This window comes from Periplaneta americana, chromosome 2 (genome assembly GCF_040183065.1).
Source record: "Periplaneta americana isolate PAMFEO1 chromosome 2, P.americana_PAMFEO1_priV1, whole genome shotgun sequence".
NCBI classification, from domain to species: domain Eukaryota; kingdom Metazoa; phylum Arthropoda; class Insecta; order Blattodea; family Blattidae; genus Periplaneta; species Periplaneta americana.
In genome coordinates this window covers 97,204,347-97,221,802 of record NC_091118.1, presented here as the reverse complement: position 1 = coordinate 97,221,802, position 17,456 = coordinate 97,204,347, and the positions used below count along the sequence as shown (strand labels likewise).

Below are 17,456 nucleotides of genomic sequence, written 5' to 3'. Positions count from 1 at the left end.
GGGCTTTCGTCTTGATGCGTCGGTTGACTTTCATTACGTCAATAGGAGTGACATCGGTGAAATGGAATTTGTCTCTAGTTGGGGAGCTGATTCAGGCAAAACTGTGTCTTGTTCTGTTGTGTCGTCTAAGATGGGGTCCTTTACAAAGTGTTCATTCAAATGGTCAAGTGGGATGGGAATGTCTACTTGTTCACTAGCCCTTCCAAGTCCAATAACCTTCAGATTTTTCCATAACTCGGAAAGGGTGTTGTTGGGCTCTTTGAGTTTGTAAGAGTATTTGAATTTAGAGTTTCTTATTAGTTGAGTCCTATTTCTGAGGTGTTTATATAAATTCAAATTTTTGTCAATTTTGTTGTGGGTGTATTTTCTATAGGCTAAGTCGCGTTCGGACATCAGGCTGCGTATTTCAGTCGTCATCAAACGGGTTGGGGTCCGTCTGGTACATTTGGTCCTTAATGGTACATATTTATCATAAAGTTGAAGAATTAACGTATTGAATAAATCTACTTTCCCATCTTCAGTTTGTAATGTCCAGATCATGTGCTATGGAAGTTGTACAGCATCTTCTTTTAGTGCAATATCATATATTCTTTTAATATCTCTGTAAATAATTATTCTGGGAGTCGATTTAGGACTCTGCAGATTATATGATAGATAAATGATATCATGCCCCGATAGTCCTGGTGCAGGCAACTGTCTATGCGTCAGTATTTTGTTGGCATTGTTAGTAATTATCAAGTCCAGTAATGTATATGTACCTTCTGTATGATGTGTGGGAGCTAGAGGTAAAATTACCATATCAGTGACTGGAAGAATGATTGAAGTCTTTTAGTCGTACTAGAATGTGAGTCAAGTAAATTTGAATTAAAGACCCCCATGATTATAACATTCTCATATTGCGGCATTACGTTTAGTAAGGCAGTTTTGAAATCATCTACGTTATAAATATGTGGGGGTTTATATATGACACACTAGACATTTTGTAAATAAGGTGCAAATTTCAATGAACATAAATTCGGGTTTAGCAGAGTACAGGCTTGGAGAATGGTAAATGATTTTAGGTCACAAATCGGATCTAATATAACCAGCACCCTTCCTCCTCTCTTGCCCTCTCTGTCATTGTGACAAAGCGTATAGCCAGGAAGGTTTACGAGAGTGAAAGAAAGATAGGATGTAACCAAGATTCGGAGATAAGAATAACATGAATGTCTAAAGGTGCAAAGATAGAAGAAAATTCGTCAAAATGACATGACAGACTTTAAGTATTCACGTGAGCAACATTAAGTGACAAAGGAGAGGAAGAAAGTATCGACTTGAGTAGGCCTATGTCTGCGGTAGAGGGCAGTGGGCAGGTAGGGTTGCTATTGTTTTTGTTAATACAGGGAAATGGTTTCCGTACACTGACCTCGGAGACTGTCGGCTGGTCATGTTGCTTTTGGTTCTCAATGATACCAACCTAATGTAATTCAAAGTTTTAAACTATTTTCTAGCAATTACTAATTTGTTTGTTTCATAAAGTTAGCTTATTTTCACTTCTGAGGTTTTTGTGGGCTATATAGATATGTTACCAGCCTTTTACAAGATTGCTCAATGGTGGGATTGCCACCTTGAGGCTTTTGAGATTTATATGATTTTCTGCTGGAATTTATTCCCTTATCCAAATGTTCTGGTTTTATGGTACTAGAAATTCGCCTTCACCCTCTTCCATCTGCTACAACTGCTGAAGTTGCAGAACTGACATCATATGTTGGTATTGTTTTTTCCCCAGGATTTGCTGCCTATGTCCATTGGCTTCTGAAAACATTCTTGAGGCCTGTACCTGCCTTTAACACATTACCTTCTATAAATAATAATAGTAGAAAAACAAATAAACTGGTTTTTAATACCGAATGAATAAATGATTGCCTATTTATATTCATTTAATGGATGGTCTTATTAGCAAGAATTGCTTCTAAATACACTTTTATAATGGACTCTGACTCTTTGCTATGAAATCCAGTAATAATGTTATAGTGGTTTGATTCCTAATTTTCTCCTTTAGTATAGTGGCCTCAGATACATGAACCCATTATGTGTTTCATCCATGCTCATAACAGTTTTTCACCAGTCTCAGTTTATTTTTAAAAGACATAAGAAGCACATTTTGAGGACCAATTGCTGGAAGGAATTGTTCTATTCTTGGCTACTCTTTAACTAAATAATATTGTGTAGTAAAACTATCTGTAAGCAGAAAAAACACGAATGTTTAGCAGAACCATTGTATGTATTAAGTAGAAGTATGATAACTTTAAGATTGCTACAGATTGCCAATTGTGCTGGTCATATTTAATAGCTTCGAGAATGTGATACATATTTCCATTAAATTTCGTTAATGGCGACTGTGTGAGTTAGAGACATACAGAGAAAATCATGCCGTTGTTCAACAAAATAGCTTTCAAACTTGCTTTAGAGATGTCGGTAAACATCGTTCTTCAGCTTTGGTTAAAATTAACCAAAACAAATCACTATATAGATAAACTTAACTTCCTCTCATTGTAAAATGTGCAATTAAGATGTTAATCCTGTTGTGGAATAAAGTAATCTTTGTATCTTCATCCAGAAACTTTCACCACAGAAGATGAGATTCTAGAAGCTTTATAATTATGAGCAGAGACCGGAACTTTGGCAGAATGCCTTTTTAAATGAGTTAAATCCATCTTCATTTTGAAAGTAAATCTGTACAAATTATACCTTTGTGATTGAAATGATACAGTTTTATGTTGCCCTTTTCTGCTTTTTTTAATATAAATGCCTATTTACAAAATAAATGCTTTTTTTGCCTTTATTTGATTATTTATCTATTATCTATTAATTTATTATTAAGAATTGCCTACAGGTATATTTTAATTTATTTATATAACCGCTATAATAAAAGAGACTTCACCGAATGTATAATATTGCCTTTCAGTCAGTTCATATTCTCTTTGCAATAATGAGTGCTGCTGTGCAAAAATGTATAACAGTAAGCATTTTAATTATTATCGCTTGTGTTTATTTTACAAGGCAAAATGAGTGCAGATCTAACATTATTTTTAATGGTTATTTTTCTTTCAGTTTTCATTGCGATGTTGTTGTAACTAGCTAAATATTTCATATTGCAACATATCAGTACAACCAAACACAAAAATGCACTTTCCAAGGCTACTGGGAAGAAGATTTCTTTGTTTCCAACAGTAATTGCAACATCGAGTCGAAAATCTCAATTTGAATTCGACTTATGTAAAGCTTTTCTTGCTGCTGAAATCCCTTTGTGGAAAGTGCAAGGTTTTTGTAGTTGCTTTTTAATGATGCCTTTTGCCTGCCTATTTTAATTATTCATAATGCCTAAACTTCTGGTCTCTGATTATGAGTAACTTAAGTAGATATCATTTCATATTTTGTAGTGAATTTGCGACATACATAGCAAAATACATCTGCAGAGAGATTGCAGCTGCCATATTTTTAGGTTCACAATTTTACCCAACATGAATAAAAACTTAGCCCAAACTCTGCACCATGACTAATGTTTTTGTTTTCTTTGGTATCGCTCATCTGAACTCTACTTCAAAACAGCAATAAAACAGTAAAACATGCCATGAGAGAAATGAGTAGGTGCTGTATGACATTTAAAGGTGTAGAAGAAAAAGCGAACTCTGAGGTCCTGACATCGTGGACAAAATCTGATTTTTGCATATTCATATTTAGCGTTTGGAGTAATCAACAGTCATCATATCCTTACAAAATTTTCGTTTTAACATATGCCTAAAGTATAGTTTAAATAACACGACAACTTCTTGGCTTTTCAGACTTTATAGTTGATCTGACAATAGATTCTCCTCCAAACGAGGTGGCTCCTACCCAGCTGGGGGATGCTAGACCACGACGACGACCAAGAGCTGTGTCAAGAAATGAAAGTATCATAGTTCTGGATGATGTTATTGATCTGTCTTCACCATCGAATTCAAAAAAGGCTGAAAAGAGAAGGTAACATACTTTATATCTGTTTATGTGCGTGTGTGGGTGTTACATAAATCTACTTTGCTAATATTGTCAATTATGACATAAGTTCAAATTATCTTCAGTGGTGATGTGAAAAGTCTGTTACAACTTTACAAATTTGTTGTTGTTGTTGTTATTATGATGTTTATTATAATTACCACCACCACCACCCATACCTGTGTGCTTCGCTGCACATCTTGTTAGGAATAAATGCCATTGACTTAAATCTGTTATATTTTCAAATACAGCTTTGTTATTATTAATGAATAGGCCTAACTAGTTTATTATAAGTTATAAGTCGTTTGGTCCTGAATTATTTTCAAAGTTGTGTTTAGAAGTGTGAATGTAACTGTTATTACCATACAATACACTTTGGAGTTGTTCAATTAATTCTACTTTTAAACTTGGTATTACGTTAGACCTAACAGTGTGATTATAATTTTAAAAACAGTTCAAGCACTTGTTTTTTTAATAATTTATTGTTTAATAATTGTAGCTTAGGATTCCTCTTTATAAAATCATTATATAATCTTGGACCTAATTAGAACTGTGCCTTAGACCTGCTTCAGTCTTACATTTTGGTTCAATGAGGAGGAGCGAAATATTTTATCTTCCTGTGTTGTGGCCATCATTGGATTATATGAATTTAGCTTGATATTTATGGTAGTGATTCAAAATAGTATACATATAAATTTGCTTGATATTTAAAACATTAAATTCTTTATATATGAGATGAGTTGGATGATCAAGTTTTCTTCTTAAACATATTTTAATAATTCTTTTATGTAGTAATATTAATGGGCGAATGGTACTCTGTGATAATCCACCCCATCCTATAATTCCATACTGTATTATAGACTGAACTAGGGCTAAAAATATTGTTCTCAATAGTTTTACTGGCATAAAGCGACGCAGTTGGACAAATTTGTATAGAGTTTTACTTAATTTAAGATATACCGGTAAGTAGTTAATATGAAAATTCCATTTTAAGTTTTGATCAATGAAGATACCTAAATATTTCACGTGGGTTGATGGGCGTAGTTTAGGACAATTGCAATTATTATAGATATTTGTACAGTCATTGCTATGAATTTTTAAATTATATTTGTTTTCCACTGTAGGAAGGCCTGTTTTATTTAAAGAAAAGGGAATGAAAGTTGTTTTATCTATTTTGAGTGCTAGCAGATTAAAATCTAACCATTTTTTTAATTGAATTTAAGCCAATATTAGCCTTTTTAAAAACATGTTCCCAGCAGCATCCAGTAAATATGACAACTGTATCGTCTGCAGAGGATTAAATATTACCTTTAGTAATGTTAGCATCTAAGAATAACAAATCATTTATATAAATGCTGAACAACACAGGACCCAATACGGTTCCCTGAGGGATGCCGATATTGACAGTTTCTTTTTCACTTATCGCATTATTTACTTTCGTATGTTGGTATCTACCGCATAAATAAGATCGAAACCGGTCTAAGGCAATACCTCTAATTCCATTGTTTTCCAACTTTTTTAAAAGAAGTTCATGACTGACAGTATCGAAAGCTTTCTTCAAATCTAAAAATACACCTAAACATTTCTTTCCTTCATCTAAAGCTTTAGTTATGTCAGATGTGACTGCTAGTATAGCATCTTCACATTATTTCTAAAACCAAATTGAAATTCGGATAATGTCATATATTTTTGCAAATAATTGTCAAGGCCCTTTTTAATGCATTTGTCAAAAATTTTGGTCAATGTTGATAATAGTGATATAGGTCTATAATTGTTTAAATCTGATTTGTCACCAGATTTATGTAGAGGAATTACAATAGCACATTTTAATTGTTCGGGAAAAACTTGTATAATACAAAGATTAAAAATAGTGGAAAGTGGTTTTAAAATAAAGTTACTGATTTTCTTTAACAAGGAAGTCGAAATTCCGTCAATTTCAGGTGTTATGTTTAAGGCAATTTTTGATTGACTGAAATTATTCTTTAAATTCTGTATTATAGAGTAAGTAATATGACAGGATTAAGACCATGAGGCCTTCTCTTCCATCCTACCAGATAGCACATACAAATAGAAACAGTAACAGTAAATAATGCAAATTACATGAAAATTCAACAGGATAAAAGAGAACACTTACAACACGAATACAGGAAAAAGAAAAGAATGGGAGAGCAAATAACAGTAAGAGCAGGAGTAGAAGTAGCAGTAGTAGAGTTCATGCTCTAAAAACCTACTATGCATGGAGTAAGTATACCTTTGAAAACTTTAAAATATGAAAATAAATATGCATTAATAAAATTCTCTATTTCTTGATATCACTAATAAATAATAATAATAATAATAATAATAATGATGATGATGATGATGATGATGATAATAATAATAATAATAATAATAATAATAATAATAATAATAATACTTACAACTTACTTACAAATGACTTTTAAGGAACCCGCAGGTTTATTGCCACCCTCACATAAGCCCGTCATCGGTCCCTATCCTGTGCAAGATTAATACAGTCTCTATCATCATATCCTGCCTCACTCAGATCCATTTTTATATTATCCTCCCATCTACGTCTCGGCCTCCCCAAAGGTCTTTTTCCCTCTGGTCTCCCAACTAACACTCTATATGCATTTCTGAATTTGCCCATACGTGCTACATGCCCTGCCCATCTCAAACGTCTGGATGTAATGTTCCTAATTATGTCAGGTGAAGAATACAATGCGTGCAGTTCTGAATTGTGTAACTTTCTTCATTCTCCTGTAGCTTCATCCCTTTTAGCCCCAAATATTTTCCTATTCTCAAACACCCTTAATCTCTGTTCTTCTCTCAAAGTGAGAATCCAAGTTTCACAACCATACAGAACAACCAGTAATATAACTGTTTTATAAATTCTAACTTTGGGATTTTTTTACAGCAGACTAGTAAACCAACAATTGGAAAAGAGAGCCTACACGTAAGTAGTAATGACAATGGAAGTTAGGTTAGTCAACTTTGCCACATCAAAAAATTTAATTGTCAAGAGTACAACATTCCCCCATAAGGATATACATAAATATACTTGGACTTCTCCAGACGGAATGACACACAACCAAATAGATCACATCTTGATAGATAAACGAAGACATACCAGTACAGTAGACATTCGAACTTTCAGTGGGGCAGACTAATTCTGATCATTATTTGGTAATTGGAGAATTAAGAGAAAGACTATCAGTAGCCAAGTGAGTAGAGCAACAAGCTAATACTAGTAGATTCAATATTCTGAAATTAAAGGACGAGGAAACTAAGCAACATTATCAGGTTGAAATTTCAAATAGGTTTGCTGCTTTAGCAACTTCCGACGAAGCTGAGAAAGTGTTAGATGTTAATAGCGTATGGGACAATATCCGAGATAATATCAAAATTGCAGCTGAGCAGAGCATAGGTTATCATGAAACTAAGAAAAAGAAACCATGGTTTGATGAAGATTGTTCCATTGCAGTAGATAGAAGGAAACAGGCAAAATTGAAATTCTTACAGGATCCAATTGAGGAGAATAGAGATAATTATTTCAATGAAAGACGGGAAGCAAGTTGTACACTTAGGAATAGAAAGAGAGATTACTTGAAGGAAAAACTGAATGAGGTAGAAACAAATAGTAAGAATAAAAACATTCGAGATTTATATAAGGGTATAAAGGAATTTAAAAATAGATATCAGGCAGGGGTAAACATAATCAAGGATGAGAATGGTGACTTGCTTGCAGACTCTCATTCAATCCTTAACAGATGGAAAAACTATTTTGGGCAACTATTAAATATACATAGGCCAAGTAGAAATGATCGGGACGAAATTGAAATACAAACTGCTGAGCCATTTATACCGGAACCCACACTTTCTGAGGTCGAAATTGCGATAGAAAATCTGAAAAAGTACAAGTCTCCAGGTACTGATCAAATTCCAGCAGTATTAATACAAGAGGGTGGAAGCTTATTATCTAGCGAAATTTATAAACTTGTACTTGCAATTTGGGAAAAGGAAATTGTACCAGAACAATGGAAGGAGTCCATAATCGTACCAATTTTTAAGAAGGGGGACAAGATTAACTGTAGTAACTTTCGAGGAATATCACTTTTGTTGACTCCGTACAAAATTTTGTCGAATATCCTTTTGAGAAGATTAACTCCATATGTAGATGAAGTTATTGGGGATCATCGGTGTGGTTTCAGGCGTAATAGATCGACTATTGATCAGATTTGGGAGTGTAAGGGTACAGTACATCAGTTATTCATAGATTTCAAAAAGGCATATGACTCGGTTAAGAGAGAAGTTTTATATAATATTCTTATTCAATTTGGTATTCCCAAGAAACTAGTTCGATTAATTAAAATGTGTCTTAGTGAAACTTACAGCAGAGTCCGTATAGGCCAGTTTCTGTTTGATGCTTTTCCAATTCACTGCTGGCTAAAGCAGGAAGATGCACTATCACCTTTACTTTTTAACTTTGCTTTAGAATATGCCATTAGGAAAGTTCAGGATAACAGGCAGGGTTTGGAATTGAACGGGTTACATCAGCTTCTTGTCTATGCGGATGACGTGAATATGTTAGGAGAAAATCCACAAACGATTAGGGAAAACGTGGAAATTCTACTTGAAGCAAGTAAAGAGGTAGGGTTGGAAGTAAATCCCGTAAAGACTAAGTATATGATTATGTCGCGTGATCAGAATATTGTACGAAATGGAACTGTAAAAGTTGGAGATTTATCCTTCGAAGAGGTGGAAAAATTCAAATATCTTGGAGCAACAGTAGGTAACAAATATAAATGACACTCGGGAGGAAATTAAACACAGAATAAATATGGGAAATGCCTGTTATTATTTATCATCTAGTCTGCTGTCAAAAAATCTGAAAGTTAGAATTTATAAAACAGTTATATTACTGGTTGTTCTGTATGGCTGTGACACTTGGACTCTCACTTTGAGAGAGGAACAGAGATTGAGGGTTTTTGAGAATAAGGTTCTTAGGAAAATATTTGGGGCTAAGAGGGATGAAGTTACAGGAGAATGGAGAAAGTTACACAATGCAGAGCTGCACGCATTGCATCCTTCACCTGACATAATTAGGAACATTAAATCCAGACGTTTGAGATGGGCAGGGCATGTAGCACGTATGGGCGAATCCAGAGTGTTAGTTGGGAGGCCGAGACGTAGATGGGAAGATAATATTAAAATGGATTTGAGGGAGGTGGGATATGATGGTAGAGACTGGATTAATCTTGCTCAGGATAGGGACCAATGGCAGGCTTATGTGAGGGCGGCAATGAACCTCCGGGTTCCTTAAAAGCCAGTAAGTAAGTAAGACTAGATGACGAAAGCTTCTCAACCGAATAATTACAGGCATTTCCCATATTTATTCTGTTTGTAATTTCCTCCCAAGTGTCATTTATATTTGTTACTGTTGCGCCAAGATATTTGAATTTTTCCACCTCTTCGAAGGATAAATCTCCAATTTTTATATTTCCATTTCGAACAATATTCTGGTCACGAGACATAATCATATACTTTGTCTTTTTGGGATCATTTTATTCTATTGTCTTTGGATTATTATTCTTATGTGCAGTTAAACTTCACAAATCTACATTACCTGAGCTATTACATGACATCTAAAACAGAAAATCGATAATTTTAGACATCAATCTTTTAGTCATGCACGATTCACTAAGTGTGCCGGAAAACTTTCAATACTTTTCTGGTAAAAATAATTATAATAATTTCACTCAATACCAATTTTAAAATAGAATACATTTTTATTTAAAAAGTCCAAACAATGCATTTTTATGCAACATAAGATCAGCTTTAATGAGCTTAAACGAGAAAATATGCCACAATAATATAAATATCATGAACTATTATGCATTTATAAAAGAAAATAAAAATACGCAAATATATGTAACATAAAATGGAAAAAAAAAAAAAAAAAAAAAATGTAAATGCATGAACTTCCTGGCCCTAGTAATAAGTGGGACAGCACTATAGACGAGAAATGGTTTATGAAATGGGGAAAACAATTTAGACACTACTTCATAGGAAGCATATTATATTATGCATTAGACTAGACGGCAGTTCAGAAGGCGGTCGGCTGCTATATTGCCGTAGCATTTCTGGCTGTGATGTCACAAGCTTGTACAGTGGAACCAATCGGAATCAGTGTATAACAAGTACTTCCCGAGTTCGTTTGTTCACGTGTAAGTGTTTCAATACACTCAATAAGTAAAATTAACATTTACTGTGTGTGTAAGATAAATAAATAGTGGTGGTGGTGGTGACGGCGGCGGCGGCGGCGGCAGCGGCGGGGGTGGTTGTTGTTTCATAATGGATGATGGAGAGGATTGGCGGGGCGGTGGCAGCAGTGGCTGCAGTAGTAGTTTCACATTTCAGATCATTCCACATGCATTATGGATTGGTGAAGGACAAATAAATATCTGAAGTGTTTTCTGTCCCTGATTTTATTGTAAGATATTATGAATTTGCAAATTAAGCATAATCAAGAACCTAAATCAGCCATTCAGAGCAGAAGTGGTGTAAGTCAAAAATGGGTAATGAGGCTTAAAGTAAACATTCTGTAAAATACAGTGCAAAGTAGCAATTAATATTCAATTTATTTAAACTATTAGTAGTCAGTGAATAGCACAAAGGACATATTAATTGCTACTTTGCACTGTATTTTACAGAATTTTTACTGTAAACCTCATTACCCAATTTTGACTTACACCACTTCTGCTCTGAACGGTTCAAATATTGACTACTGACTTCTTTTTTTATCTTGTTTATTAAAATTTTTCGTTAAAGTGGATAATTAGGTACAGCAGCTTTGACATGTATTGTTACAATGATAACCAAGAAGAACTAAGTTCACATAGTCGCCACCATATGGGTATACCTTTTACCAAATACTCTACAATGATAATACTGGAAAGCTTGCCTGTTTAGCATTGCAAGCGGCGGCGAAAAGTGACTGTGCTGCTATCTAGCGGCTTGGATTGTTTATACACTCCTTGCGGCGTGCTGGGTTAGTGAGGAAAAACGGAAAGTTGTGCTTTTGATATCAATAAGAAAATGCAGATCAGGAGTATTATTTAGTCACAAGGTTCACAACATTTTAAATTAATAATAAGTTAAAAGTTATTGGAATAGAAATGAAATGAAACAATTCTAGTGTTTTCAAAGGTAATTATGATTTAGTTGTGCATGAATTTAGAAACTTTCATACATTGCGTATTTCGTTTCTTGGCTAATGGTTGTCCATTTTATTTTTGATGTAACAATGTATTATCACATTGAAATATATTTTGTCAGTGAAGATACTGGCACAGTTTCTGCTTTAGAGTAGAGCGTCAGCATGTAGAGCTGAAAACTCGGGTTCAAATCTCGGTGCCGGAGAGAACTCTGTTCCACTTATCCTTCATCATGTGATGACGCAGAATTTCTGCACGGAAATATCATATGTACTTCGGTACATCATAATAATAATAATTTAGGGATGAAGCCTGTATCTTGTATTTTATCTTTTACACCAAGCAGGTGTGATTTTAAAATCTCTGCAGATATTGCATCTTTGATATAAAATAACTTATACGTAGTTTGCTTTAAAATTTTGCACATTCCTTGAATAATGAAAACCATTGCTTGGTTTGCAAATGGTACTTCTGAAAGTTTTACGTCAATTGAAATGTTGATTAGGCCTATCTATACCTAATTCAATGAACCCCTCAAAGTGTCTGTTTTAGCATTATAAGTTATGCTTTCCTTCAAAGACATTTTATCTTCAACAATAATACAACCTCTTCATTCAATGGTTACAGTATCGGATTTTATTTTTAATAATTAATTGTAGAATGGTGCAATTTATACCGGGGCCTATACCAAATTCATGAAGTCAATTTTTGAAAGCTCTAACTTTTGGTAAACATATGTTTCTTCTTAGAAATCTTTAGCCTTGAGGTGAATATTAGTGGAATGTTGCGGCAAACCTTTCATCGTAACTGGAATATTGTCTCTCCATTTCCTTCTTTTTAAGCACACTTGTGATTAATGAATTCATCATCTTGAACAATTTTAATTAAATCGGCATTTGAACATGCCGTGTTCAGAGCTGTAATTTCCGCTCGAGTAAATTTTTATCTTTTAAGATTTCTTTCATCGTAAAAAATGATGTTAATAATGCCTTTAAAGTATAAGACTAGGCAAATTATTTGTCCGCATAACTACCTGAATCACTTATTATGAAAAAAACATGAGTCCACTTTCTTCACAAAGCCAACAATTCACATTTTTATGTTATGCATCCCAAGACACACTATTTGGATAAAAAAAAATATTTCAATTTTTAACACAGAGAAACTATAAAGAAATTGTGTTTTATATGAACAATGTAAAGTAGATTTATGCAGTTTAGTAACTGTTTCAGTTAACATAGAGAATACGTCATTGCTAATGCACTATCTAATTACACGATAGAGGAGTGGTCTGTTGTTTCTACCTGATATCATAAAACCCACAGCTTCCTCAATATAAAGATATAATGTTTCTTTGGGACTTCGCGGTTCTTTCATTGTGCTTTGATTTTGACTCATTGTTTTCGGAAGAAGGAGCTGTTAAATTCTGTGAAGGAATAACTGTTATCTTCTGTCTATTATTAAAACACAGTATTAAAAATTAACAGTCCTACGACTGATTTGAAACTTCGGTATATTTTTCCAATTTATTACACTCTATTTTTACTTAATGTTTCGAAGGTTATTGAAGTCCAATAATCAAAAGTGATCTGAATATATTCTGTGATTGTCGTACAGATATCCTGTCCCTCTAGTTTTAAACGTTTGTCTAGAACTGTTGACAGCGTTTGTTAGTGCTCGCATTTTGCTTACGATATTGTGTTTAGTTTTTAAAAGAATTTTAGATAAGAACGCAAATAGCGATAGTAGTGATTAAACGTCACTAACTATGGTCTGTCTGCGTTTATTTACCTAAATGAGCATGGCACACCTAAAAGACAAAAGCAAATAACTGTAGTACCGGTAATAGGAACAGTAATAATAATAATAATAATGATAATAATAATAATAATCATCATCATCTTGTAACAGAAAAGTAATATTCTACTGATGTTTACATGACTACTCCCGATTTCTATCTTTTGGAAATCTGAAGAAAGATCTAGCATATTTTGCTAGGCGTAGTTTTTACAAAACACAGAAGAAACATTTCCACATTTAACTGACACTGTGTATAACTATAATGAGAATAATCCTTATGACATCATGTGTTTGTTGAAGAACAAAGCTCATAACACAGTTCATTGCGCTATTTGTCACGTCATCCTCGCTGCCTACAATCCCTGCCGCTAGATAGCTCTGGTGAGTCATTCGCCACTTTTACCGGTATTATCATTATAGAGTATTTGCTTTTACCTGTAAGAGAAGTGTGTTTTTTTTTCTTATTTTAATATTACTGAGAGGTAGTGCTGCTATTAACAACAAAGTTAGGTAGGGTTTGATGAGGAGATAGATCCACTGTCGGTGACAAGGGTTAGGTAGGGTTTGATGAGAGGATAGATTAATGGCAAGTGCTTCATGCAAAAATTACACAAGTGAGTGTTAGGTCCATTATCCCTTTGATATAATATTTTCAAATTAGTTGATTTCAACAATATTCCCTGGATCACATTTTGCTGTGATAACATGTTACTTTAAAAAACGTGTACATTAAAAAATTCACAGTTATATTCTGTAAATCTTGCATTTGATTAACGCAGTGAATTCTTAAAATATAGGCTAATATAATTACGATTTTTACTAGCAACATTTCAGTTCTCTTTTGTTTGACATAGCTCGGTACAGCCTGGTGACTAATAGTGAGGGTGACTAATAGTGAGCATTGTTGGCACTGGTTTAGGAGTCTGCATTATCGACTTGTTCCAAATTTTTAAATACCTACTTAATCTGCACGTTCTGTTCTTGGCTACATACACTAACCTATGGTTGGGGTAATTTGAGTTTATAAGGACTTCAAAGCATGTTTTTCTTCCATAATACACATATACCCAAATTTCTCCATCCATGGGGTAAATTGGGTATAGTTAATCTTATGACAAGAAAAGATCAACATAAGTAAAAATGTAATAGAATAATTACAGAAAGTCACAGTCCTGATATAGAAAAAGACTGACTGGAAAATTTTACCGTGTTAACAAGCTGTGGGTCTTGTAACATAAAAAAAAGGCTTTTTTATACCCATATTACCCCGACCCACCTATTAAAGAATAAATAAAGATAGGGTATTTATAACTTGCATTTATTTTACTACCATATGCTTAGCTGGCTGACCCCAGTTTAATATCGTCATTCTTACAGGGCAGAGGCAGAAGAAGCAGAAGCAAGCAGTACATCACCACAGAAGAAACTGGATCATGAAGTTGTGGAGGCAGGTATATGTCCGATCTGCCTTGAGAAGCTACAGTTCATTGATCCCTTGCCTAAGAAGCAAGTCATGTCAACCCAGTGTGGCCACATGTATTGTCGTTCCTGCATCACCTCTTTCTTCAAACATAAAAACTTTTGTCCCAAGTGTCGCAGGAAACAAACTCTTCGAGACATTCACCCTTTGTTTGTTTAAGTATCTAAGACTTGTTTTATCCAAAGAATTTGTCATTTATTGCTAATTATTTTCTTATATTTGTGTTGAAATATTTTCATATTCTTAGTTAATAATTTTATTCTGAAGTATTGACATTGTAATGGACACATTGGTGATTGAAACAGCTGTGAGTGTGTTCTACTTCCATAATAGATTTGTGGTAATGTAAATCAAACAAAAATCATACAATTCTGATTTTAAGTCAAGAACTGAGCTGAGTGTAAGTTTTGAAAGCTATATTTTCTTTTTATGTTTAATTTACGATTATTACTGGTACAATGTTCATTAAATTATGTCGATTTTTAGATTAGTTCATCTAGCGGTGATGCTGTGATATTGACTAGTAGTCATTATTACTTGCTTTACTAGTATATTATTTTAAGAAATATAGAAATTATCTTTATTCTAGTTTCAGAATTTCTTTAAAACCTTAGAAGAACATAAATTACTTCAGTTACAATTGTAAGATTCTTGAGTGTGAGGATGCAGAGGTGCCAACTATTACGCATTTTTCGTAATTATTACGAATTTTTCCCCATTATTACAGCATTACGTACAAAGATAAAATTATTATAGAAAAGCAAAATTATCATGACAATAATTATATATACACACACACTCACTGAAACATGATTTTAAGAATTGACCAAACAAAAATGGAGAATGTGAAAAAGAATATCATAGAAAATAAATTGGAAATAGGGACCAGATAGAAATGATCAACACATACTCAGATAGTGTAATAAGTTGTCGGTAATGAAATGGGGCAAATATGATTACCTAGAAAGAAACGTTTATGCAGAAGTCATTAGTTGTCATGCTATACAGGCTTTATAAAAGGTATTCGAAAGTGTCTCCCTGTATTTGGATACAGGCTGCTGCACGGCAAGCGTCACCTTCCTGGACGTGACAGCTGCTCCTCGCTCACCATTGCTATGGCCCCAGCCCCATGAAATCTTGTGATGATTGAGGATTATCAACAGGTTTTCGGTACACAAGCTCTTCCAGATATCCCCACAGGAAGAAATACAAAGGATTTAAATCTGGAGATCTTGAAGACCAGTACACTGCTACTGGTCTGCCTCTGCTGTGTGTGGAATGAATGAATAAATTGAAATTGGTCGGGCCCTTTCGGTCTCATACTCACGTCACTTGAGTGTGCCCATTGTGCCCCATGGAACGGGGTCCTTTGCCATCCCCGCCATGAATGAGATAACGAAGAATATCTCATTTGGTGAGAAGGGAACTAACAACAAATAAGACATATAACATTTACCTTGACAATTTATTAAGTAAAACAAGGTAATAACAATTATAAACTCTGGTAGAAAACAACAATAAGTAAGTGTGTGTGTGTGTGTGTGTGTGTGCGCGCGCGTGTGCGTGTGTGTGCGCGTGTGCGCGCGCGCGCAATGAAAATAGTAGAATGGAATATGAAATAATTTGAGTAATGTTTCAAATACAAATCACCAAGACTGAACCAATATAACATAAGCTCTGACATTAAGTTAGCGAATGAAAGTGAAAATGAAGCAGTAATAAATTTAGATAGTCAAAAACAGAATTAAATTAATCAAATAATAAACCAAGTAATATCTGAATAAGGAAGAAAATAATAAAACAATCTCACGAAATCTTTAGCCAAAGTAGCACAGCTAGACTTAGCAGATGAAGGATGTCCCAGCAAGTCACGATCACTTCCGAGCTCCGTCCAGCTGATATTCCGTTGTGGAGACAGCACCCAATGCTTCAACCCCGCATCAATCCTGCACCAAGGGCAGCTAAGACTAACTCCTCCTGTCGAGTACCTCTCGCCGACTCCTCTCAACTCTGCTCAGACCCGGTCTCTCTCTGACTGCCTCCAAGCCCTGATCACATATATAACAGATTGCTCATCCCCATGTTGAAATCGGTAGCATTTTGAAGAGAACAACCAACAGGATCACCACCCGTCCACTGTAAACGAACACGAAATGGCAGTACAGTCACTAATGCAATTAAAATGGGAGGTATGACGTGACTCCTTATGTAACAATTAGATGGCAGCATAGTAAACCTGACAAAAGTTGTTACCGTCAAAGTCTGTAAGGCTGAGCAATCTGTTATATATGTGATATGGGCTCCAAGTCACACACTCGACTCCCACATGTCACCCCAATCCATGGTCAGGAGAAACCGCCAATCAAGTAATGAAGAAATTTGAAATAAACACCAATGAGAATACAGAAAATGAACCAATAAACAAGTAACTATAATCCAACCAATAATCTCGCTCAACACATAGATATACAAGTAATTAGACAGAAAATGGAGTTTAAGAAAGAGACATCTATTAGGAAAGGTGGGAAACAAAGGAACCTGGGTATGGTGGGTAAACAAAAAAGGAAAATCAATACTAAGAAAACAGGGTGCCGAGAAATAATCAGCACACCCAGATAACTGAAAAGTTTACCCAAGTCTTGAAGCCTCCTTCATCTGTGGGGAAACATTCTGTCCAGTTGCTTCCTAGCTGCTAGACTAGTGTGCAAGTGCTCTGTCATTCTGATACATCAGGTTTCTCCGAGTAAGGAGAACATCTTCTAAGAACTCGAAGACTATGTCCCAAAGGAATGCTGCATACAGAGCACCAGTAAGAGTCCCTGGAAACATGTACAGTTCCACTATTTTCATACCGAGAATACCAGCCCACACATTTATGCTCCATCATATCTGTAGCATGTGGATTTTCATGACTCCACGTGTGACTGTTGTTGGAGCTGAATACC

The 17,456-nt window shown here is 34.6% G+C and overlaps 1 protein-coding gene across 8 annotated transcripts in view; it reads left to right on the top strand.

Annotated features, from left to right (window-relative positions):
• Positions 1–15,099, top strand: part of LOC138694448 (E3 ubiquitin-protein ligase RNF4-like) — a 40,790-nt gene extending 25,691 nt beyond the window's left edge. For 4 of the 8 annotated variants that reach the window (XM_069818163.1, XM_069818166.1, XM_069818165.1 and 1 more), the window contains 3 exons: positions 3,825–4,002; positions 6,932–6,970; positions 14,409–15,099. In XM_069818163.1, the coding sequence (XP_069674264.1) occupies positions 3,825–4,002; positions 6,932–6,970; positions 14,409–14,670 (479 nt within the window). In that variant the 3' untranslated portion in view covers positions 14,671–15,099. The remainder of the gene's footprint in view (positions 1–3,824; positions 4,003–6,931; positions 6,971–14,408) is intronic. The other 4 variants (XR_011330931.1, XR_011330933.1, XR_011330932.1 and 1 more) reach the window with 1 other exon arrangement.
• The last annotated feature ends 2,357 nt before the right edge of the window (positions 15,100–17,456 follow it).